We start from the raw sequence: 22,385 nt of genomic DNA on the forward strand, positions 1-22,385 counted from the left end.
TCGTAGATCTGCGAGTTCCATGTGAGGAGTGTCAGGAGGGTGATGACAAGTCTCGCATAGAGGCGGTTTCGAGACCACCCTGAGGTTCCCGCATCCGAAGGGGACGCGCGGATAGGTGTGGTAGCCGATATTGCTTCAATTTGGCGACAGATCATCTTTGAAGAGACCTTTGGACATGAGATGTCATAATCTGATGGCCTGACAACGAAAAATGCTATGCTCCTGCACGTATCGCAGGGCGCTGCAGCACCAACGATAAGGAAACCGATTAGCTCGTGCGTTCTCGATAATAGCATATACCAGCGTTTCGCTGATGTTGCTCGCATTATGGGGTGCATGTCTCGACCGGTGAGGGCGAACGCGTGCAGTGTTGTGGGAGTCGCTGGACCTCTGGCAGGTGCGCCGACAGCTGAACATGCTGGGTGACGTCTCTCAGTCGTGCTTCTTCAAGTCGCTACATGATCGTTGCTAACGTGAATTCGTGATGCTCTGGTCACTGAGGCCGCGATGATGTTGTGTGCACCCGGACGAGCGAGCTTCCATCAAACACCGATTTACTCTCGATACTACCAGATCTTGACACTTCAGGACGAGGTTTGGTGTGGGTAGCTGCATTGCGACATGGATTGCAAAGCGCGGCCTGCTCAGACACGGCATGAACCAATCAAGTAATATCATGCTGCAGATATGCGTTGTTCAGCCTCACAACCGGAAAGCCATGCAGCATGCTTGATGTGACCAGGAAGATGCTTTGACGCCTGCGGCAGCAACATGCTGAGGTCCTCGAAGATGCTGAAACGCAGCAGATATGCCGAAGCCAAAGTGCCAGCAAGAGAGCAAAGCAAACATTGGCAAACTTGTGACACGATCAAAGGCCCTGGAACAAAAGAACGTTTCAGCTATCAAGAGTGGGAACAAATCTGCGGATAAAAGACCGAAGAACAATGCTGCTCTGGCACCGGTTCAGCCGAAAGAAGGCATTCGAGGTGCTGCCATATCAGAGGACCAGGTTCTGAACATACGGAAGGCTATCAGTGTCCTTTCTTCTTTAGTGAAGCCGCCAGCGAGCCCTTCCCCGGATGTTCTTCCGACGGTGGTGGAATGCAATGCTGCAAGCTGGCCTCCTTCACCACTTCCTCTTGCCACGGAACAAACCTTGGTCGAGCTCTTTACCTTCCTGGTTTCCAAGACCGATGACCCCGACAAGGTTGCGGCTCTTTGTCTTGAGAGCCATCTCGAATCTGGACATGCAATTCATCGTCTGAAAATCGCAGCGAATCATGGTGACTTGGAACCAGTCAAGCTTGGGCTTGAAGACATCTTCTTGAGCGTGAAACAGTGCCGCGCCAAATCTCAAGCGCGGAATGATCAGTGGCCTCAGCGGAAAGGGCCCTGCCACACGACCTCGGAGCTCGACGTAGTTCTGCACAAAATTTTGACTCTGCATTGCAATCGAGTACTCTGCCGGCTGCGATCATGCCACGCCAAATCGAAGGGGTTTAGCAGGATGAGGACAACGAGGCCGATCCTCACACAACTATTTGCCGTATACGACAAGCAGCAACATCAATTTCGCACTCCACCTGCCTTCCACGAAAGCCTCGAGCTGCTGAGAGGGTTGATCTCGTCATTCGAACGTCTACCTTCTTTTGATATCAAATCGCCCCCTGCGTCAGTCATTGTGGACTTAGCAGAGATTGTGAAAACAATTCATCATTTATGGCATACAGATGGCTTCTGTGCGCATTTTGATAGTGAGCTATCCTTGATGCGACTGTCGAAGGTTTCTCGATACATGGCTGCAACGAGCTTTCTGGTTCAGAATGAAGAAGTTCATGGAATCCTCGACTCAGTGACAGTACAGATTGTCAGGTTGCCTCCCATTCCCACAAGCGAGATCAAGGATACATCCAGATGTCTTATGGAGTTCGTCTCTCAATTACCGTTGCCAGGCGGGTCAGTACAGCCCTTCTTGGATCATTCCAGCAGCACCCAAGGCAGATCTCCTTTGGTCACCAAAAGTGCCTTCGTGGAGGTCACCAACTCAAAATGTGCTGTACATGCCGAGATTCAGCTCCTATTCGAATACGAGCTTCATGGCTACCGTGGCAGCCCGCGACTCATTGCTTCAACCAAGATGCCATGTTTTCTCTGCGCATTGTTCTTTGCCGTTCATGGCCGCTTCCAGATGGCAAAGTCTCATGGACGTTTGTATGACAAACGGACGTTTCCAGACGCTCTGACGCAACTCAAGGGTCCTGCAGCGGACTCGATGGCAGCCGTCTTGAGACGCTTCTTCGATGCTCTATCGGCATGTATCGCACAAGCACTGCTTCACAGCCCTTCTAGGAAGATCGCGTCCACGGAGAGCTTTTTCCGACATTCATCGGTCTGGGCTCGTGCTTCTCGAGCTTTAGTGGTGAATGGAGTCAGCCAACATAGTCTCAAGAGTGCCACAACCGTCCATCTTGCTGGGCCGAATCTATTGACCAGACTTGGGCATTTGAGGGCATCAACTACGGCGCTTGCTCATGGCTTCATGGATTTTCTTCGTCTGGCGCGTGGAGGAATGGTCGTCTTTCCGCTGAGTCCACATGCACTGCCAGAAACCACAGTCCGAACCAAGGCTATGCGTCTACACTTCGCACACGAGAACAACAACGAGGGCCTCCCGGACCATAAGGGCAGAAACCTTCTCGTCAAAATTCATTCCCTACTTGCCGATGGAAGTCATACCACACCGCATCATCAAGTTTCAGGACAAGTTGTGGAGGTAGACACCCTGAAACGCGGTGAGGAGATTGTGATAAAGCAGACCAATTCCAGTGCGAAGGGCTTTTACGTGGTCCACAGAGATGAACTTCTGCTGCTGCAGATTCAAGAAGCATCTCTCAGCTCAGTGGATACATGACGCTCTTGTTTCCTAGCTGGCATTTGAGCATTACTCAAGGATGTTCTGGCTAGCGTCAGAGTGTTCAGTGAGATGAAAGTCAAACAACGCAGGTATGAGTCCTGAGTGCAACAACACCAAGAGATTCGCGAACACAATGCTAACCGCGATGCAGGGTGGCGCAATGAGAACAGCTTCGAATTGTCCTCACGTCGCTGGGCTCAACGACATCGATTGACCATGGCTGTCCTCACTGCAGAATCTCTTTCATAATGATTAAGGTCGATTTCACGTACTTGCAAATCGCCTTCGCCACCAACTGCAACGTCGGATACGCCTTCATCAAGTTTGTCGCGATCGTCTTTGACAATCCCGTTCTACCGGTCAACCACACTTACTAATGCAGGGGAAACAACAACGGGTGGAGCCTTGTAGACGGTGATGATGCTGGCATGTCCAGGACGGACGCCGAAACCTGTCTCTTCAACGAAATTCATTGTGGCATCGACAGTCTCGGGTTGTGAGTAAGCCAGAAGGTGCTGCGCGGGAGATCGATGACACTGGCGCCGCACCGCTTTTCGAATATTGTCGTGGTATGATGATTGATATCATACAGCTTGAACAGACGTGCAGTGGCGACTTCCGACTAGTTGCATTAGTAGGGATCTGAATAAAAGCATTGCTGAACGGACCGTTGTGCTCATCACAGGGTTTGTGACGAGCAGTCTTGCCCACGCATATGATTGGGTGACAGATGAGACGTTATTATCCACGTGCTCTTCATGTATATCGCGCTGCTTATTTCAAGCAGGTTTTGAGAACCATAAATGGCTTCCATCAAGGAACACAGCCCAGCTTCACGATATGTCCTGCCAAGGCTACGACCGCTCTATGCTCATCGAAAACACCAAGAACACACTACGCTGCCCCTGACGATCCGATGGAAATTCTGCAACTGCATTGCAACAAAGTTGTCCTGCAAAGTCTACCTTCAGCACGTACTAATCTTCATCTGTGGCCGGCGAGCCAAGCGTCCATATTTGCGAAGAACAAGATATACGTTATTTTGGGATATGATGCTATGTTCCCTTTGGATGCCACGACTGCCGGCAATTCACAGCAATTAACACGCGTCGAAGAACTTCGTACAGCTTATTGTGGTGTACACAAGAGTCCCGTTATCGATACAACAAAGTCTGGTTTCTACCTAGTGCTCCGACCCTGCAGGAGTGATGGGCTTCTGATAGCTAAGTGAACAGATCGCAAACAATAACTGCATGCCATGACCCCAACCTCGATCATTTTTCTCGTAACAACCAAAAGAATGCTTACTTCCTGCCCTTCTTCCCACTAGCACCATGCATCCAAGCCTCCTTCTTCTTCGTTTTCTCTCTCTTCTTTGTTAGCTCTCGCTTTTGTGGAATGCTGAACTTCTCCAGGAGAAGACCTGACTCATTGTCGTGTGGACGAGCCATCCGGCATTTGTTGCATCGATAAGCCCACTCATTGTACTCCGGTTCTCGGTTATGATCAAATGTGCGACAGGTTGCATGATACCATCTGCCATCGGCGCAGTCGTCTTCCATGCATTTGACCATGGTGCCGTCTGCGGGACGCTTACAACTCGCACAGTTTTGATCGGAGCCGAAGCTGGGGCGGTATTGGTTTGCAGGGGCAGCAGTGAGGAGGCGGTGAGGTTGATGGTCTGTTTGAGTGGCTGCCGCTGGCGTTGGGACAGAAGACTGCAGCGGAGCAGGGTGAGTATTGGTTGGCTGTGAGTCTTCTTGCTGTACTGTTGCACTCACTGTCTGATGTAAGTGCAATTGCGAGGTTGGAGGCGCGCTCGTGGGCGGCTGCGGGCGAGAGATGGCTGGATTTGAGGCATTAGCTGCACTGGCTTCGAGTCCTGCTTTCTGGTCGGTTATGTTGATTGAGGATGATGTTTTCTGGACAAGTGGCGTTGCTTGCGTAGTTTTCGGTACAGCATAGACTGGCGACACTGCTGGTGCTTGGACCTGTTGTGACCGGACTGCTCCGTTTGATAATGCTGCTGATCGAGCTTCTAGTGGTATCCGACGTCCAATGTTAGCTAGTGTAAGAGATGATTCTAACTGAGCAGCTGCTTGCCTCCGACGAGCTGCTTCTGCCTGCACAGCCGGAAGAGCTTGTGGGGGTATCCTGCCCTGATGTGCTTTGGTAAGCTCCGGAGGGTTCAGGGGTGCTGGTGTGGCCCGTTGCGCAGTCGGAGTACCCTCCGCTCGAGAGTAGACATGTGACTCGTTCGAAGGTGCACGAGCTGCTTCGGCCTGGGTAGCCTGTAGAGCTTGTAGCGGTATTCGTCCCTGACCGACTTTGGTGGGCTCTTGAGAGATCCAGGGTGATGGTATGGCCAGCGGTGTGCCCAGAGCACCTTCTGCTCGAGAGGAGACACTTGGCTCGTCGGGAAATGTATACGGGCTTGACTGCACCTTCTGTCTCTTGTGACCCTTATCGATAGCTTTCCCAGGCGTGTAGATATGCTCTGCAGAAACTGGAGAGCTGGTCAAGGTCGGCGACATGGGACGTGTGTTCTCCTTGTCCGAAATACTCGGATGACCATCATCATCATCTCTACCACCTCTCTCACAGGGCGTGGAGCCCGCTTCAGTAGTAGATGGAACAGGTCGTGCATCCTCATCCGATGAGCTGAGGTGGAGCCGTGCTAGTGGTAGCAGGACATCATCGACGGAGCCTTCGAAGCGACAGCAAGCCAAATCCGCCTCGATATTGTATACATCAACGGGAGTGCCAGCCTCAGTCTTCGCTCGTCGAATTGGGTGCTCTGGCTTCGTTACCAGTAAGCGCTGAGGTCGAGTCGCTCGGAGGACGAGTTGTTTGACTTGAGGTACGCCGACCGACAACCGAGGTGGATTTGTGCTGGACAAGTTCGGTGGTGTAGCAAGGTATGGCATAGTGTAAGAGCCATCCGAGGCACGTGACAGCTGAGTCTTTTGTGAAGCCGCTGCTCCTGCTAGGATGTCCTCGGGAAAGCAGATGCGAAGGACGATTCCGTGATCATGTTCGAGACAGTCCTTACCTCCGCAGAGGCATGTCTTGCTGTCGTCATCTGTAGCGGATTTCAGAGCGTTGCTGATCGACCTTGGTATCGTCCGATAACCGTCCCAAGTAGAACTGTGGCGTTTTCCGTTCTTGTTCGTGTACGCGACGCCATGTCCAGCTATTTCCGTGAAACGTGTTCCGATGTTAGCAATTATACCACCGAACTCACGGCTCACAACAGTCTCCAGAGAGCCCACGTTGAGCAGCTCGTCTGCTGGTACAAATATTGCGGGAGAGCCTCGGAATGCAGGAGTTGCCCTCTCGCCGCCATCACTGTTTTTGCCCCATGCGGCCAACGATAAGCCTACATATCGGCCGGTTGTCGAAGCCATGGTGTAGAGGTATTCTGGATGTTCACCTGATTGAAAGGAGCAGATCTCTGGAGGAATGGACAAGATATTGTTCAGGTTGGAAAGTTATGAGCGGTACTGTTGACAGCACAGTATTTATGGTGAGCGGCATATCCTAGTGTAAGTGCAAGCATTCGTTTGCTGAAGATTGAAGTACCTTCCTTCACACCTTGGTGTCGTCCCGCTCATGGCCGCGAGTCAGTGACAGCACTAGTCACTCCTGAAGTTAGCCACAGCGTTAGAGGAAGCTCCGGTGAAAGAATGCTCTTTCCTGCATTTTCTTTTGTGACACAGGCACTGTTCATTGTTCGCTCCGTTTGGCAGCCTTGCACTCGATATGCCGACCCGCATACCATAAATACTTTGCTTTCCGACCCTACTCTTCTTTTTGCTTTCACACCTTTCGCTACTTCCATCCTCCTCGTCCAAGGAACCCAACAGCGATCATTGCTGCCATTCAGAGAGACTTTGCAAAACTGAATGTCCCAATCATCAATGTCGGATTGGCAGGAGAGCGTATTCGATCATTCTGGGCCATCGACATACCGACCGAGATATTCTGCCAATAGGTTGCTGATGTGGTTAGGAGTGTCAAACGGCTGTGCTGAACGGACCCATCCCTCGTTATCTGTGAAGATGTGAGATGGGTACGGAGGGTCAGAAGCGGGTTCGTAGTCGCCGGTACGATGTAATAGTCGTTGTCGGTTGAGCGCACCGTGAGTCTTACTGTCCCAGTGTATGCTATGCCTCCTGGATGCTTCATACTACGGTGGCTCTTGTCTCGTCATCGGTATCAGATGGTTTCACAGCCAGAATGTTCGGTGCGTAGGAAGAGTGGCAATGACTCGCTGGGTGTTAGATGGTGTGGCATCCAGAGCCGTCTTGTGCCACCGAAACGTCGACCGAGATAGCCTGCTTGTGGGTTGCTGAAGATTGGTAGGACGAGTCTCAACTGTTGTGCTGGACGAACCCCTGCCTCGTTATCTGTGGAGACGAGGATGGGGTACCAAGGGCTGCAGGGAGAGGTTGGTAAGACCTGCACTGTCATTTGTCAGTCACGGTTGAGTCCAATCCTCGAAACTGCCATTCAGCGAATGCTTTGACCTCCTGGACCCTTCATACTACGGCAGCTCTGCCTCGTCATCGACACTAGGTGGTTCCGCAGACAAGACACCCCCCTTCGACAAGGTTGAGTGCGATAGCATAGTCATTCACCACAGGATGTTAAGAGAGACAATTGGCCGACTCGGCCATTGTAATCCTCTGTGGTAAGCACACTTACCGCATAATGCATCAGTGGTGAGTTGACGATGACTGCACCACGCGCTCTTCATGTCGAGAGCACTCTCTTCGAGTATTGTGGTCGCGACATGTTCAATGCCATGAACTGTCAAGGCCTGCTTCCCCCGAGGCAGATTGCGTCAAGCTTCGGTTACGAAGAAGGCGCGGTCTGCTTGTATTCATGTTGTCGGCGCGTCCATGGTCCGCTAGCCGGGTTTGGCGTGTCGTCAAAATTCAAGGCCTCACATATCTCGCGATATGTTGAGCTTTGACTGCCCTTGCCCGATTTTGCTTACGAGCTCACACGTTGAGGTCGCGATCATTTTGTACTCTGACTTTCGGTGCTATGTGGTCGACCCCATATGCCATCTGTACGTCTGCTTTTCATCGTTGAGCATGCTTGATGCGTGTCACCGAGGAAGAGCTGCACTTGCAGGTCTCGAGATCAGGACAATGCTACACAACCGTAAATCTGGGATGACAATGAATGTGCACAAAAGTGGAAGTTACTGACATGGGAGGGACAAAGCGCGTTGTGTAAGCAGAGGAAGAACAACCCGTGGAGGCCGGAAAGTCGATGTTCCGTTGTCGCCGAAGATACTGTAGGCATCAGCGATCAGACTCTTCTGCTACTGTCCTATGCAGTCGATCCTATTGATCTCAAGAGCGCGATTGCATCTTAGTCGAGAAACAGCCCTGCAATTACTGCACTTGACTTATCGGCTGCCTTAATGGAGGATGAAGCCCGGTACTCCTCGAAGCTACTTCGATTGATGTATGCTAGACTAAATAAATCCTCTATGATCATATCAGATGCTGACCCTGTTTACTGCCCACAGCTGACAGAAAGCGACGCGCTTGCTGCTCTATTCTATCCTCGCGGTCTCGCGTTTCAGCCAATTTAAGGTCAAGTCATCCTTGAAGTACTTATGCGTGTTGTCCCAGACCTCCTGATGGTAAGCATTGAGCCATTCCTTTTCCTCCCTGCTCAGTAGACTCGCATCGATCAACTTCTGACACATCGGTACCATTGTCACATGCTCGAAAGCCAACCATGGCTTGTCACCAAACTTATGATTTGTCGTCGCCTCCTTCGCCATGATCATGTTTTCTATTCGAATGCCAAAGTTGCCATCTTCGTAGTAACCTGGTTCATCCGAGAGCACATTGCCAATACTCAGAGACACTTCTGAATATGCCGCTCTTGTGCCAACACCAATCGGACCTTCGTGAACGTTCAAAAATGAGCCAACACCGTGACCAGTACCATGACGGTAGTCAAGCCCTTCGCGCCACAAAGCTTGTCGTGCTAAGATGTCAATGGCAAAACCTGTAGTCCCCTTGGGAAAGACAGCCCGATCCAGAGCAATGACGCCTTTCAGCACCAATGTGTATGACTTGATTTCCATCTCGGTAGGCTGGCCGAAGTGCAGTGTTCGGGTTGTGTCAGTCGTGCCATCTAAGTATTGAGCTCCAGAATCACATAGATACACAGCCTTCGGATTTATCGTCGAGCAGTTGCCAGGCTCTGGCTTATAGTGAATGACAGCAGCATTTGGTCCGGTCGACGATATCGTGTCGAAGGATAATCCTTTGAAGTGCTTGCCCTTCGCACGGATGGCTTCGAGCTTGTCGGCCGCCTGGACTTCATCAATGACTGCCTCCTTCGCTATCAGCTGGTCTTCCAACCATGCGAAGAACTCTATGAGGGCAGCACCATCCCGGATGTGACATTGTCGCATGCCCTCCAGCTCTGTTGGGTTCTTGATAGCTTTGGCGTCAGCAACTGGACTCCTGACTTCTTCCACCTTGTCTTCTCCTCCTAATCCTAAAGAGAGCGCCCAGGAGGCTTTATTAGAGACCAGGATCTTGGAGCGCTTCTTTGATGTGGCGTCGGCAGCATTCTGCTCTACGCCCTGACTTGCGGCTTGACTTATCAAGCTCAGATCTGAGAATAGTGCGTCGTACGGCTTGATTTGCACGGCACCGTGGAGATGTTCGTAAACCTTGTCATCGAGCTTCGAGGACTCGACGTAGAGAGTGGCAGAGTCGTGCGTAACAGCAGCATAAGAGAAGAAGACAGGATTGTAGGGTATGTCGCTTCCTCTCACATTGAACAGCCAGGCAACCTCGTCCAACATAGAAATGACCATACCAGCAGTCTTCTTCTTGTCTAGCTCTTTTCGAAGTTCTGTGAGCTTCTCCTTGAAGTCCTTCCCAGCATATTCGTCTGAAAGCACAATCACCTTCTCCGTCGGCCGAGCTGGTCTGTCTTTCCATATCTTGTCAACCAAATTCTCATCCACGCCAACCAACTTCGCATTACTCTGCTTAAGGGACTTTGTAAGCTTTCTTGCGTCGGCAGCTGTTATGACAGCAGGGTCCACGCCGACGGTCTTCCCACCCTCCGCTTGCTCGGTGGTCCATTCCTGCCACGTCGGCACATCTTCCAGTCCTTGCTTCAGTAGCTGCCAGTTAGAGTCTAATTGCTTCGAAGCCTGGTTGAAATAGCGGCCGTCTGTAGCCAGAGCTGCTTTCTCTAGTGTGATGACAGCTGTGCCGGCGGAGCCAGAGAAGCCGGATATATGCTCTCTTCTCGCATCACATGGAGCGATATACTCTGACTGGTGGCTATCCTCTGAAGGTACAATATAGACATCGACTTTGTGCTCTTTCATAAGATCTCGCAGTTGCGATAACCTCTTCGACGTATCTACTGTCTCCATGTCGATGGCTCGGAAGTGGGATGAAATTGAGAAAGATCGTAGTGAGGCAGTGGTAGATATTGGCGATTGGGCACGTTTTCGGAAGACGTTGCTCAGTCGAGATATCAGTTGGCGCATGAAGAAGGTCTATACAGTTGGGGAGCGCAGAGTAATTGTTAGGACGCGTAGCGAGGGAGAAGAAAGAACGACTGTGATATGTTGGTACCTCTACATCGACGCCGACGGGTGATGCCATATAAACGGACTTCCCAATCCAGAAAGGTGGGACGGCCTCGCATCGACTGGTAGTGCTCAGTGTACAGTAGGTTTGATACCTACCATAGTCACACTCACTGGTTGCCATCACCATGGATCACCGGGAGCTTGACACTCTTGCATCTCGTTCAGTCTGCAATGCAGCAGGTGCCGTCTCGTTTGCTCCTGCTTTGTGCGCTGGTGGGGCTGAGGACTCATCACAACGTACACTGAAACACTTTTCAGTTGTATCAATCTTGTCCCCATCAATAATACACCCTGACTAGGAAGACAACCTCTGCAGCTATAGCACGATCAGTGTTATCAACAATGTTCAACAGACCTTCGTAACCGATATGGAACAGCTCATACGAGATCTCAACTCTTCCCGCAATCAAGGCCGACCCGATGAAATCAAGAACATCGAAAGACAATTACAAGCTCTTCAAAGTCAACCTACAGCATGGCAAGGCGGTCTTGACTTACTCAATAGCCAGTCTGCATTGCTTCAATTCTATGGCGCTCTCACGATCAGTCTCAAGGTTAGTGCTGACTGGGAGGCTGACAAGATTGGTGAGAATCGCGAACATGTCTCGCAGCTACTTCAACAACTTGTCACGCGCTTTGTCGCATTTGCCGCTGGTCCTCCTCTCGAATCGAACGTGATAATATCTAAGTTATCGTCTACATTGGCTGCAGTATTTGGTAAACCAGATGCAGCTTGGGCTCAACCATGTCGCCATGTGCTAGCCTGTATTCTATCAGGACTGTATGTGCCACAGAAGGAGACGCCAGATATGGCAAAGCTTCTGCGCATGGAGACTAACATCTCTGGTTTTGCTTTGAAAGCCGTTCTACGTCTTGGTCTTGCCATCGTCGAAGGAGTCAACTTGACCTCATCTATACAGACAGGACTTGGCAGTCAGGTGCGGCTCTCGAATCTAGCTTCCGACATATGGCAGCTTATACAATTCACCCTTGTGACGTGTTCTGCACATGTGGGCATGCGGTCGCCTCCTGTCGGGCTGCAGGTCCAGATGACCGATCAAGATTTCGTCAGGGTGATGGACGAGGCGTTATCGCAGATACCGGTATGTCTGACAAATGTCAAGCCTGTGACGCGCTAACAGCATCAGTTTTGGGCAGCTTTTGTCGTCAATGAACAGCCTCCAGCACGTCACCTTCATGACATATTCACTGAGGTTGTGTCTATCACCATAGGACTCCTTCAACATCCACCTGCTGCCGCTCGTTGCATATCATGCTTGGCGTATCTGCAGTCAGCCCAGCCTCGCCTCCTGTCACAGTCTGTCCCTGCATATCGAGGACAGATCAACAGCTCGGATGCAGCCTCACGATGGAGGTCGGAGCTTCTCGACGGCCACTTCTCTCCTGAAGCTAATTCGTTCGTTGAGTTTCTGGAAGCGGTGGTCAATGAGCTCGATGCAACCACCGATGAGTACCTCAAGGACAACGACGTACTAGCATGCCTGGGGACGGTCCAGTCTCTGCTCAGATGCAAAGGTGCAGCTATGGTCGAGGATGAAATGTGTCAGACTGTGCTTGATATAATGACGACAATTGCAGAAGGCTATAGCGATTGGTCAGGACCCTCACAATTCGATGAGAGCATGGTGGGCTTGATCAAGGATGTTTGTCTAGCAACTCTGCTGAAAGTTCAGTATCCTTCAGAAGAACTGGATAAATCTACTTCAACGTGGGATGAGGACGATTACAAGCGCTTCGAGGACTTTCGCTTTCAGGCCAAAGACTTCTTTCAGACTGCATTCGGTATCCTTGGCGCTCCTTTAATAGAGGACATAGCAGGCTCGATACCTGATACTTCCGATGCAGCTTGGCCAGAGTTCGAAGCGGCAACATTTGTGTTAGCATCGGTGTCTGATGCCTTGTCAAACGAGCTGGAGAGATGCGATCCATCTTTGAACCGGATCTTCTCAACAAATCTTTGGCAGCGAGCTCTTTCAGCCCAGGAAGCAACGCCAAGCAGAGTGAGGAGGTCGATCATTACTCTTCTCGCCGAGACAACCTCATACCTACAGCGCAACCCGCAACACCTGATCAGTAGCTTGGAATTTTTGTTTCGCTCACTACAGATTCGCGGTCACTCCAACCATGCGGCACGGGCGATCTACAACCTTTGCGACAACCAGAGATCCTTCCTGGTACAGGCTTTGCCACAGTTCTTGCAAACGTTGACGACACTAGAGGACCTACCTCTACATTCGAACTGTAAAGTTCTGAGCGCTGTTTCTGCACTAGTACAAGCTCTGCCTTCCGAAGCAGACAAGATTGAGCCTCTTCAGAAGATGCTTCAGCTCATACAAGATTTGGAGGTCAAACACACTCAAGCGCCACCAACACAAGACGATGAGGTATACAGCCCGCTGTTCGATCGAGTATCGATGCTCGCCGCTATAGCTAGAGGCTTGCAGAGCACCACAGACACACCAATTGACCTCGAAGCCACCGAAACTCCCGAAGACACATTCTGGGTAGAAGGGCCTGGTCACTCAACACAACAGCTCGTCCTACAAATGCTAGCTGAACCATGGACCCATCTCCTCGAACCAGATCAATCGGACCTAGTCTCGACCGCCTGCGAACTCCTCAGAGCAGGCTTCAAAGAGTCCCACCCATCCCCCCTAAAATTCTCCTCAACAATCAGCACAGGACTCCTCCACCCACTCATCGACCTCAAAAACCCAAACCTCGACCAAACAATGAACACAGCCTCCTGCTACGTCTCCTCCTCCCCAGCACCAACCCCAAACAACCCCTCCCAATCCCAAGCCGAAACCCTCATCACCCACATCCTCACCATAGCCACCGAATCAACAGAACTCCTCACCGACCCAACAACAAACGCCACATTCAGCGCCCCAACATCCCTCCTCGACTTCATCATCCGCGCCCTGCCAAAATACTCCACCCTCCTCCTCACGCACCCCTCCAGTCTCACCATCCTCTCCACAATCCTCGACTACGCCACTCTCCTCCTCCGCAGCACAATCGATACCCTCCCGCGTCGCAGCGCAGCCCAATTCTTCACGTCCTTCCTTGACATCACGGATCCAACCTCCCCACATCTACAAGACCACACCGCAGCAGCAAACATCACAACCATAATGGACAAGTACAGCCCCACCATCCTCGGACTCACACTCCACCTCCTGTCGGGTGAATGCGCGCGCAGCGAAATCGATGTCTTGACGCAACTTCTCCGCGCGTTCATCACCAAGCAGCCGCTTCGGGCGCAGAGGATCATGGCTGAAGCGATGAGGCCTGAGAGCGGTGTGTTGACGAGCAGAGCACTTGAGGCGACGAAACCGGAGCAACGAGCGAGATTCGTGGCGCAGGTTGAGGGGTTGAGGGGGGCGAGGAGGACGGGGGATGTGGTGAGGGAGTTTTGGGTTAGTTGTAGGGGTGGGCAGTTTGGGTATGTGACTTGAATTGACGTGCTAGCATCACGCAGAGCATAGCATGAGAATGGACGTGTCTTGAGCTCAAATCGATTATTACCTACGCTGCTTGGCAGGTACGTATCTGCCGCCTGTGTCAACGTGACAAGGCGTGCTCTGGGTATCTATACTATACAATAAGGTATACAAGTTCATTCCTGCCCACCTGTCCACTCTGGTGGACGCCTGTCCAGCTCAATTGCCCTGTCCTGCTGTCGTAAAGTCATATCTCATTTCTCATGCCCTCCTTCCTATTTCTTCGCATCCCCCTTCGACTCCTCAATACTCAATAACCCCCCATTAACCAACTCCGCCACAATCCTCTTCCTCTGCACAGGAATAACCTCACTCTCATACGGCGTCCCCTCCATCCGTCCAAGCATAATCTGTCTCGCCGTCGTAATACTAAAAACCCCACAATCATCGCTATTCCGTTGCTGCGGACTCACGCCCTTCGCGTTAATCGTCCACTCAGATTCAACCAGACTCGCGCCGAGTTCCGTCTTCATGAATGCTAATATCCGCTCGCCGACGAATTGGTTCCTGTGGTGGCCCATGCTGTTGTAGATCGTTATGTTTTTATCTTTGGGTGTCATGACGGCGAGTGTCCAGTGGTTCCCCGTGTTAACGGGCATGAAGATCTTGAGGCATTCCAGCGCGCGTTTGCCTTGGATGCCTTGGCGTTTCCACCATCTACTCGGGACAGATTTGGGATCAGCCTGGATCTTCTGCCATGTTTGGGAGCTGAACGCCGCGTAAGACGGGACCTGCGTCGGCCGATCATCTTTGTTCCCATGCTTTACACACAAGCTGATATAATCGTTCACCACGGCGTCGTTGAGCCAGTTATCGCGGACTAGACTGCCGCGGGAGTACTGTGGGACGACACGCGCGAGATCGGTGTCGTTGTACTTTGTGTAGCCTTCATCGTCCTTAACCCCGTTTTGAACTGCGGTGCGCACGCGGGCGTCCCAGGATGTGCTGAGCGGGATGAGGGGGTAGGCGTCGCGGCGGGCTTCGCGTTCTTCGAGGAGTTTTTGGTAGCGGGTTTTACGGTCGGTTTTGATGGTTTGGTGGATTGTGGCTTTGGGGGTTCGGTGGGGGGTTTTGGGGGCGCGGTCGTGGAGGGTGAGGGAGGCGAGTTGCTTTGCGGGTGTCTCGAGATTTGCCTTCTTCTGAGCGGTCGAAACCGTCGCTTCCTCTTCCGGTTCGGTGCTTGTTTGGGGTGTTGAATCTTCTTCTTCTTCTTTTATCTCTTCTGGGTTGCTCGAATTTGGTGGGGTCTCGCTGTCCTTGCTGGGTGTTGCGGGCGATCCGGTCTCCTTTTTGATGGGATCTGAATCGGCTGCAGATATATCTTCTTCTTGAACATCCTCCATTGGAGTAGACACAGGGCTTTCTTCCTCAATCGCTGCTTCCACCTCTCGTAGTGGGAGCTTCTGTTCGCTTCGAGGAGAGAAGAATGACCTGGCCCCATCCCACAGCTTTCTAAGCGGGGACAGTACTGTCTGCTCAGCCTCAGTCTTCTGTTGCCTCGGCTGGAGACTGTGACTTTGTGGTGTAAATGGTGATGTTGATGGAGGTGCTTTCGAGGGTGTCTCTTGTGCCGTCGCGGCAGCTTGGAGCTCCAGCTCTTTCTTGTGCTGAGCATTCCAGGCTTGTGTTTCTGGACTGATTATGCCTTCGATGGGCACTTTGTAGCCTTGCTCATCCACAGATTCTGGCATAGCACGTAGAAATCTGCGATATTCCCTTGCGGCTTCTGGGTCTACCTCATTTGGATCCCAATCAGAGCCGGTGTCTGATGGGGGAGGAGTCGGCTCCTTGTATACCGAGGGTGTGGTAGCTGCAATGTCTTTCTTTTCGACATCGTCTTTCGCATTTTCCACCTTCTCGGTGTCCTTTTGAGCTGGCTCATTTGCTGGCTGTTCTTTGGTTGGTGCAGGTTTCGGTGGACTTGAGAGATCCTCATCCTCGTCCTCGTCTGACCACCAAAACTCCATGGCATTTGGGTCGTCGCGGTATAGATGTATAGATTTGTCGACTTGAAGTGGCGTCCTTCTAGGAGAGCGCATGTAAGGGTTGTATCGAGGCGCGAGGATCTTTGGTAGTGATCTTCTTACGATAGGTGTTTCGCGGGGTTTGATGATTTGTTCTTGTGATTTCTTCTGTGGAGGAGTAAGATCTTTGACGTGCTCTTTCAGCCAGGCTTGATCTTTCCATGGTGTGTCGATATCAGTATCGAGATGTCGTCGTTTTGATGGTCGCATTGAATTGTCTTCCTCATCCCGCTGGTCAGAGACTCTTCTCTTCCTCTCGACTATTGGCGCGACCACTTCTCCCACCACAGTTGCTGGTTCTTGTACCTGCTGAGGTCGAACTGGTAGAGGGACTCGTCGTCTCGGAGGAGCGCGTTGTGCTTGTCGCGACCATCGGAAGTTGCAATTGCGGACTGCTTGGAACATGTGCGCTACTGGCACCTGCTCGATTGGTTTGATCGCAGCGACCAGCATTGGGCTCAGCCGCTGTCCAATCGGAGCCATTCCTGGCTTGCTGAGTGTCCACTCCATCTCTTGTTTCAGATGTGTAAGTTGTATCGAAGTTTTGGTATGGGTTTTGCGAGTTTGTCTACATGAATTGGTTGTATGAGGGGAGAAAGAGATGTGACGGAGGAAATAGAGTGGGCACACTATGCGTAGAACTCACGTCACGCGCAAACACCTATTGGTGACATTTGTCACTGAAGCATGAATGCAATCAAGTGCAATAGATCTGTAACATGATCTGGACCGCAGTAACAGCATACGCAGGATGGACAGTGCAAAGCGGTGTTGGGCCGCTACCATGTGAGTATGTATGTGGTATACCAGCTGCAAGCAACAAACCCGCATCCGGTCGGCGGTCTGTGCGGCGAGGTGTAACAGAATAAAGTCGCTTCTCAACCAATATATTATCTTGTTGATCTACGACGTAGATCCAAGCACGGTTAGTGTTCAAAGGCAATGCTCTCAAGACCGTGCCCCATGGATGAGGAAAATCGCATGGAGATGCCAGTTGTGTGGAAATAGTCATATTCAGTCGTCTATCATAAGCTCAACCCAACATGATGGAACAGAATGGGATTGCCCTCAACTGCTAGCCATCCAATACCACAATACACCACCAGCTTAGTAATAACTTCCACATCATATCTGACCCGAGGCTTCTGGACTGTTGCGAATAGCTCCGACTTGTCCTTCTCATCTTCTGCACTAAATCCTGTACTGCCCTTAGCATCCACTGCACGAGGAGAGCCCACAGCTTCCGGCGAAAGCATATCAGCAGATGCCCCCATTTGTGCTCGAAACTCTTCCAGGCTCAATGACCTCTTCCTCGAGTGCGAAGCTTTGGGCGGCTCGAAGTAATCCTTGCCAGCTTCTGAATCCTTGATTGCTTCTGTTCGTAGTGCTGACGGATTTTGTTCGCGCAAAGAGTCCCTCCTTCTCTTCTGTCGGTAAGCCAGTGCCTCGTATGCATCTGCTTCTGACTGTGGTCCAATAGATATCGCTCTGCGCTGTCGAAAATTCGTCAACAAGTGTGGGATATCTCGAGCCGACGGAATGACATTGTCGTCATCTCGCTGGTCAGGTACAGTCTGGTATTCGGACGCAGGCTTGAAGTAGCGACGTGGTAGATCTAGGCCTAGGTTTTCGATCAACCGGAATATTGGTGGTAAGGTTCGTAGTAGCAGAGGCTTCATGACAGCTCTCCAGACAAACACTACCACCACACCAAGCACTATACGTGCGATGACTTTCGGCCAGCCCAGCTCGCTTATGCTGAACGGTACTGTTCCAGGGTATGTTGCTGAAGCGTCGGCATACTGTGTACGCGCAAAGTGCCAGCCGCCTGAATCAACGCCAAGGACGACAGCAGCGAATGCGACGCTATCGTCAAAGCACGGGCAATCATCGGCAGGCTCAGGGTGTATCCGGACGAGGACGGCAATGACGAGGAATATGATTAACAGAGCATTTCCTGTGCTCGAGAACATCCATTCATCCTTGATAGGGCCAAGATAGAAATGACCGAAGGCGATGATCGCGCCGAGTAGACTGCCGCACACCACATCGAGGAAACCATGCATGCCACAATATAGCCTGCCCAGCACTATTGAAACGGCATAGAAGTAAGCAAGTATTTGCAAATACATGCAGATCTTGGGTGAAATGGTAGTGCTCGGATCTCGAAGAAGTAATATTGAGAAGACAGTGACAGAGACAGCATTGGTCGAGTGGCTCGAGGGAAATCCGTACTCAAGGGCTGCCGATCCAGACATGGTAATGCGAGTCAATGGCGGTGATAGAGGCCGTGGTAAGCATAGCAGATCTTTGATGAAACCACTGAAGTAGACACCAGCAGCCAATGTTGTAGTCATTGCTCTTCCCAAATATGGGTTGCCGCACCAGAAAAGGATGGGTAGAGCCACCATGAAGCACGTGTGGGTTCCCAGGTTTGCGGTCCAGGCAAAATATGTATCCAGGGCGGGACTTCTCGTCCGCTCTTGCAGCAGGGCGACATATGGTGTCTCTAATCGCGTAATGGGCAAGAGTCTTTCCCTGATAACATATCGCCATTTCGGCAGTCGAGACTTGTAGTGATCGAGACCTGCCGTCCCAGCGTCTATCTTCTCGGTCCGTGCTTCCATGGTGCAAGTCTCCGCAGGCTTCGTGCCATGGATCTTTTCGAGGCAACAGGCGTGTTATCGCATGGTTGTGGAGTGGTTGCGTAGTTCGATGTGTTTACGATTTGTGCGACTCGAGGTATCGTGGGAAAATGTGGTGAAGCATGGTTGTCTTAGATGCCGACTAGCGCAAACACCAGTTCGAGAAATGCCGTATCCAGAGCAAGAAGTGTCGTTTGATGCAGGTATCCCGTCACATATGCATAGCATGCGAGACCAAGAGACTTGCTTCTAGGAAGATCGTTGCAAGGAGTGGAGGGGCCGCTGGTCTAGCATGGCACATCGCAGCTGCCCGCAACTTTCCTCGTGGTTGCCCTAACAACAAAAACTGTAAATATTGCTTCCATGTTTCAGCGCATTACGTCCACCACGCAAGAATAGATCAGAAGTCCGTATCCCGCATCATACAAGATCCTCTAGAGATATCGTCAATCTGCGTTCCTCTTTGATATTCTCAGTTTCTTTCGTGATCCAATCAGCAGCAGGAACAACTATTTGCCTGGCACAGATCAACACAAATCATCATGGCTACACAAACACAATCGCACAGTGACCAATTTCAATCATCACTTATGTCGGAGAAGGCAGCAACTTCGAATACCATTCCTCTCTCACCGCGAAAATCCACCCGAGCACAAAGCACAAGAACAAGCAACGGTACAGCGAGTACAGTAAACAGCAGTGCCAGGATGTCAGAACAAACAAATATTACACAACCACCAGCATATTCGAAGAAGTTTGTCGTTGTCGGTGATGGTGGCTGTGGAAAGACATGTCTGTTGATCAGTTATTCGCAAGGTTATTTCCCAGAGGTGAGCAGATCAGTCCACAAGATAGCCGAGTAACGCTAACGCAGCCACAGAAATACGTGCCAACAGTCTTCGAGAACTACATCACCCAAGTCAACCATGGTCCATCAGGCAAGGCCGTCGAACTCGCTCTGTGGGATACCGCCGGGCAAGAAGAATATGACCGACTGCGGCCTCTATCATATCCCGAGACTGATCTCCTCTTCGTATGCTTCGCCATTGATTGCCCGAACTCGTTAGAAAATGTTATGGACAAGGTGAGCACCATACCAGTCATTTTGGTGGATTGTTGCTAACACTCAGCAGTGGTACCCGGAAGTCCTCCATTTCTGCCCAACGACACCTCTCATCCTCGTCGGCCTCAAATCTGATCTCCGCACTAAGCGTGCCTGCATCGAACTCCTCCGGACACAAGGTCTGACACCGGTGACACCAGAGCAAGGTGAAGCAGTTGCCAAACAGATGGGCGCAAGATATCTGGAGTGCTCAGCTAAGGAGCAGAAAGGTGTCGCAGAGGTCTTCGAGATCGCCATCAACACAGCCGTTCAGGTAGAAGAGGCCAGCTATGAGACCAAACCGAGTGCGCCAGGAAAGAAGACCAAGAAGGGAAAGAAGAAGACTTGCAGGATGCTGTAATCGCGCAGGTCGTGGTTTCTCTTCTTCAAAAGCTGTATTCTTGTTCTGGTCAAAGCTCAACGGGCGAGTTGGCTGATATATGATGATGAGGAGTTGGTGAGGTCAATTGGCGTTCTGAGCCTATCGATATAATGCTGGCTGGCTGGATTTTGTGTTTCGATCTCGGAGAGGACGAATCTGTTGATAGACCGGACATGTGCTTGTTCATATGCTCGACATTGCGGGCTTCAAGAATGATGAGACAAGGACACTGTCCTCAAGTCTGTCCACTTGCACCATTTCGATGATCGGCCTGATCCCTTCCGTCCTCCTCCCCTGACTGTCCATTGCCCATCACATTTTCGAATTGACTCCAGAGTGCTTCGACTTGCCCAAACTCATTGCCTATCTCGATGATGCCTTCGAGACTTCGATTCAGAGCATTGATTTGTGCCAGTACTTGCTCTAGCGACTGCTGAGGTCAGCTTCTTGCCCACTAGTCGGCTAGCTCACCTCAAAGCACGATACCCAAGGCAAAGCACTGGAAAGTAATCAACACTCACGTCTCCAATTTGTCCAACCAGATCAGCACGGCGAGCCTCGAATTTGCCTGGTCCAGCATCGGAACGACGATCGTGTGTCTGGGAAGCCATACTCTCGTGACACCAGTACTTGCACACTCGAGCTGCTGCTAGCTGTTGGATTACGGGCACCTACCGTCGGTAACACGTGCAAGATGGTGCCAGTCGTACCTCATGTTGTGGTAAGTCCATGGATGCCAAGTCTATGACCGAGGATAGCCGAGCTCGGGTATCGCGAACTTCTCCTCACGTGATCACTGCCGCTCTCTTCCCTGCTTCACCCGTCGTTATTCCGACCTCACCCATAATATCACGCGTTTTTGATGCGAGCATGTTACCTTCCAGCCGAAGCCTGCAAGTGAGTAATCACGCGGAGTCTACCATCTCTAGCCACACAATGGCGATGATCTGCAACCGAACGACGGGATGCACCGATGCATGAACGTGAGTGGCCTGATTTTTGGTAAATCATTGTCCAGGCCAATGCCTAAGCTATACCTGAGAAAAGGACTCAAGACTTGCGCGGGCTTATCCGTTGTGTAATACAATACGAGGCTCACGCGACAGACATTGCGAGCAAGAGCTTCAATGTTCTGGACTACTCACGAAACCCTTAGGCACAGAATACGAGGCCGTTTGCACCCATATCCATACCCTGAACTTGTCATGTGGCCAAGAGCATGTTCATATCGTTCCGCGGTCTCGTATGTTCTGCTCAGTGGCATGATCCTGATGATCTCTCTCATGTAAGAGCGGGCTTTGTGAGTCTAACGTGTGCATATAAATGATGTGGTCGGCAGCTGGTACGAGACGACTACCTCAGTCACCACAAGCCAAAGCAAGAACACACAACTAATAACAGCACAAACTAATGGGATCTAATCCTCAAGGACCAGACAGCCCAAGAGACGCTTTCGACGTCATGGCTCACGACTATGGCTACTTCTATCCACCCTACTACGTCCCGGAACCATGGCGTACAACCTACGTTCAACAACACTATCCGGAGAGACATTACCCTCTGGAGCACTTCCGCCACGGACTAGCCAACGCAGTCAGCCCACTGGTCCACCCATTTGGGCATGACCCACGCGTTCACAGTCCACTAGCCGATATCCGAGAGACAAAGGACGCCTATTACATTGAGATTGAACTACCAGGTGTGGACAGCAAAGACAACCTGGAGATCAAGTGGACAAGTGGCAGAACACTTCTGATGCAGACGAAGGTGACCAGGCCAAAGATTGAAGTGGCCGCTGGAGACGCATCCGACAAGAAGGATCAGGATAAGAACGAGGATTCAAAGGGTGACGCGGGCGAGAACAAGGCCATTGCTCTGACTCTCCATGAGCGCCGCATTGGTCCTTTTGCTCGAGCTTTCAGCTTCCCTACTAAGGTCAATCACGAGAACCTCGAAGCGATCTTGCGTGCTGGTCTGCTCAGAATCAAGGTCATGAAGAAGGAAGTCGAGGATGTTCATCCTGATCACAAGAATGTTGAGGTGACGCATGCTGATGCGTGATACGAGTTGCGATGAGCTTGGTCTGGTCTTGGCATTGGGATTTGAGAATGATCTTTTTGGTAACAAAGCAAACAAC

The 22,385-nt window shown here is 51.2% G+C and overlaps 8 protein-coding genes across 8 annotated transcripts; 4 read left to right on the plus strand and 4 right to left on the minus strand.

Annotated features, from left to right (window-relative positions):
- Nucleotides 1-808: 808 nt before the first annotated feature.
- On the plus strand, nucleotides 809-2,911 carry PMZ80_006112 (uncharacterized protein; the record flags this gene model as incomplete). The annotated part of the gene is made up of 1 exon (XM_064874525.1): nucleotides 809-2,911. The coding sequence occupies one exon, from the start codon at nucleotides 809-811 to the stop codon at nucleotides 2,909-2,911; it is 2,103 nt and encodes a 700-aa protein (XP_064730247.1).
- A 1,307-nt stretch (nucleotides 2,912-4,218) lies between these two features.
- PMZ80_006113 (uncharacterized protein) lies at nucleotides 4,219-6,321 on the minus strand (the record flags this gene model as incomplete). Its single annotated transcript, XM_064874526.1, has 1 exon — nucleotides 4,219-6,321. The coding sequence occupies one exon, from the start codon at nucleotides 6,319-6,321 to the stop codon at nucleotides 4,219-4,221; it is 2,103 nt and encodes a 700-aa protein (XP_064730248.1).
- Nucleotides 6,322-8,486: 2,165 nt separating this feature from the next.
- Nucleotides 8,487-10,346, minus strand: PMZ80_006114 (uncharacterized protein; the record flags this gene model as incomplete). Its single annotated transcript, XM_064874527.1, has 1 exon — nucleotides 8,487-10,346. One exon carries the CDS (start codon nucleotides 10,344-10,346, stop codon nucleotides 8,487-8,489), a length of 1,860 nt encoding a protein of 619 aa, XP_064730249.1.
- Nucleotides 10,347-10,936: 590 nt separating this feature from the next.
- Nucleotides 10,937-14,050, plus strand: PDR6 (member of the karyopherin-beta; the record flags this gene model as incomplete). The annotated part of the gene is made up of 2 exons (XM_064874528.1): nucleotides 10,937-11,671; nucleotides 11,912-14,050. 2 exons carry the CDS (start codon nucleotides 10,937-10,939, stop codon nucleotides 14,048-14,050), a joined length of 2,874 nt encoding a protein of 957 aa, XP_064730250.1.
- Nucleotides 14,051-14,310: 260 nt separating this feature from the next.
- On the minus strand, nucleotides 14,311-16,629 carry PMZ80_006116 (uncharacterized protein; the record flags this gene model as incomplete). Its single annotated transcript, XM_064874529.1, has 1 exon — nucleotides 14,311-16,629. One exon carries the CDS (start codon nucleotides 16,627-16,629, stop codon nucleotides 14,311-14,313), a length of 2,319 nt encoding a protein of 772 aa, XP_064730251.1.
- A 515-nt stretch (nucleotides 16,630-17,144) lies between these two features.
- On the minus strand, nucleotides 17,145-18,746 carry LCB3 (Long-chain base-1-phosphate phosphatase; the record flags this gene model as incomplete). The annotated part of the gene is made up of 1 exon (XM_064874530.1): nucleotides 17,145-18,746. The coding sequence occupies one exon, from the start codon at nucleotides 18,744-18,746 to the stop codon at nucleotides 17,145-17,147; it is 1,602 nt and encodes a 533-aa protein (XP_064730252.1).
- A 560-nt stretch (nucleotides 18,747-19,306) lies between these two features.
- rho4 lies at nucleotides 19,307-20,227 on the plus strand (the record flags this gene model as incomplete). Its single annotated transcript, XM_064874531.1, has 3 exons — nucleotides 19,307-19,594; nucleotides 19,645-19,848; nucleotides 19,898-20,227. The coding sequence occupies 3 exons, from the start codon at nucleotides 19,307-19,309 to the stop codon at nucleotides 20,225-20,227; spliced, it is 822 nt and encodes a 273-aa protein (XP_064730253.1).
- A 1,482-nt stretch (nucleotides 20,228-21,709) lies between these two features.
- Nucleotides 21,710-22,309, plus strand: PMZ80_006119 (uncharacterized protein; the record flags this gene model as incomplete). Its single annotated transcript, XM_064874532.1, has 1 exon — nucleotides 21,710-22,309. The coding sequence occupies one exon, from the start codon at nucleotides 21,710-21,712 to the stop codon at nucleotides 22,307-22,309; it is 600 nt and encodes a 199-aa protein (XP_064730254.1).
- Between the last annotated feature and the right edge of the window lie 76 nt (nucleotides 22,310-22,385).

The sequence above is a fragment of the Knufia obscura genome, assembly GCF_036327395.1.
Source record: "Knufia obscura strain CCFEE 5817 isolate CBS 148926 chromosome Unknown scaffold_6, whole genome shotgun sequence".
In the NCBI taxonomy this organism is placed as follows: Eukaryota; Fungi; Ascomycota; class Eurotiomycetes; order Chaetothyriales; family Trichomeriaceae; genus Knufia; species Knufia obscura.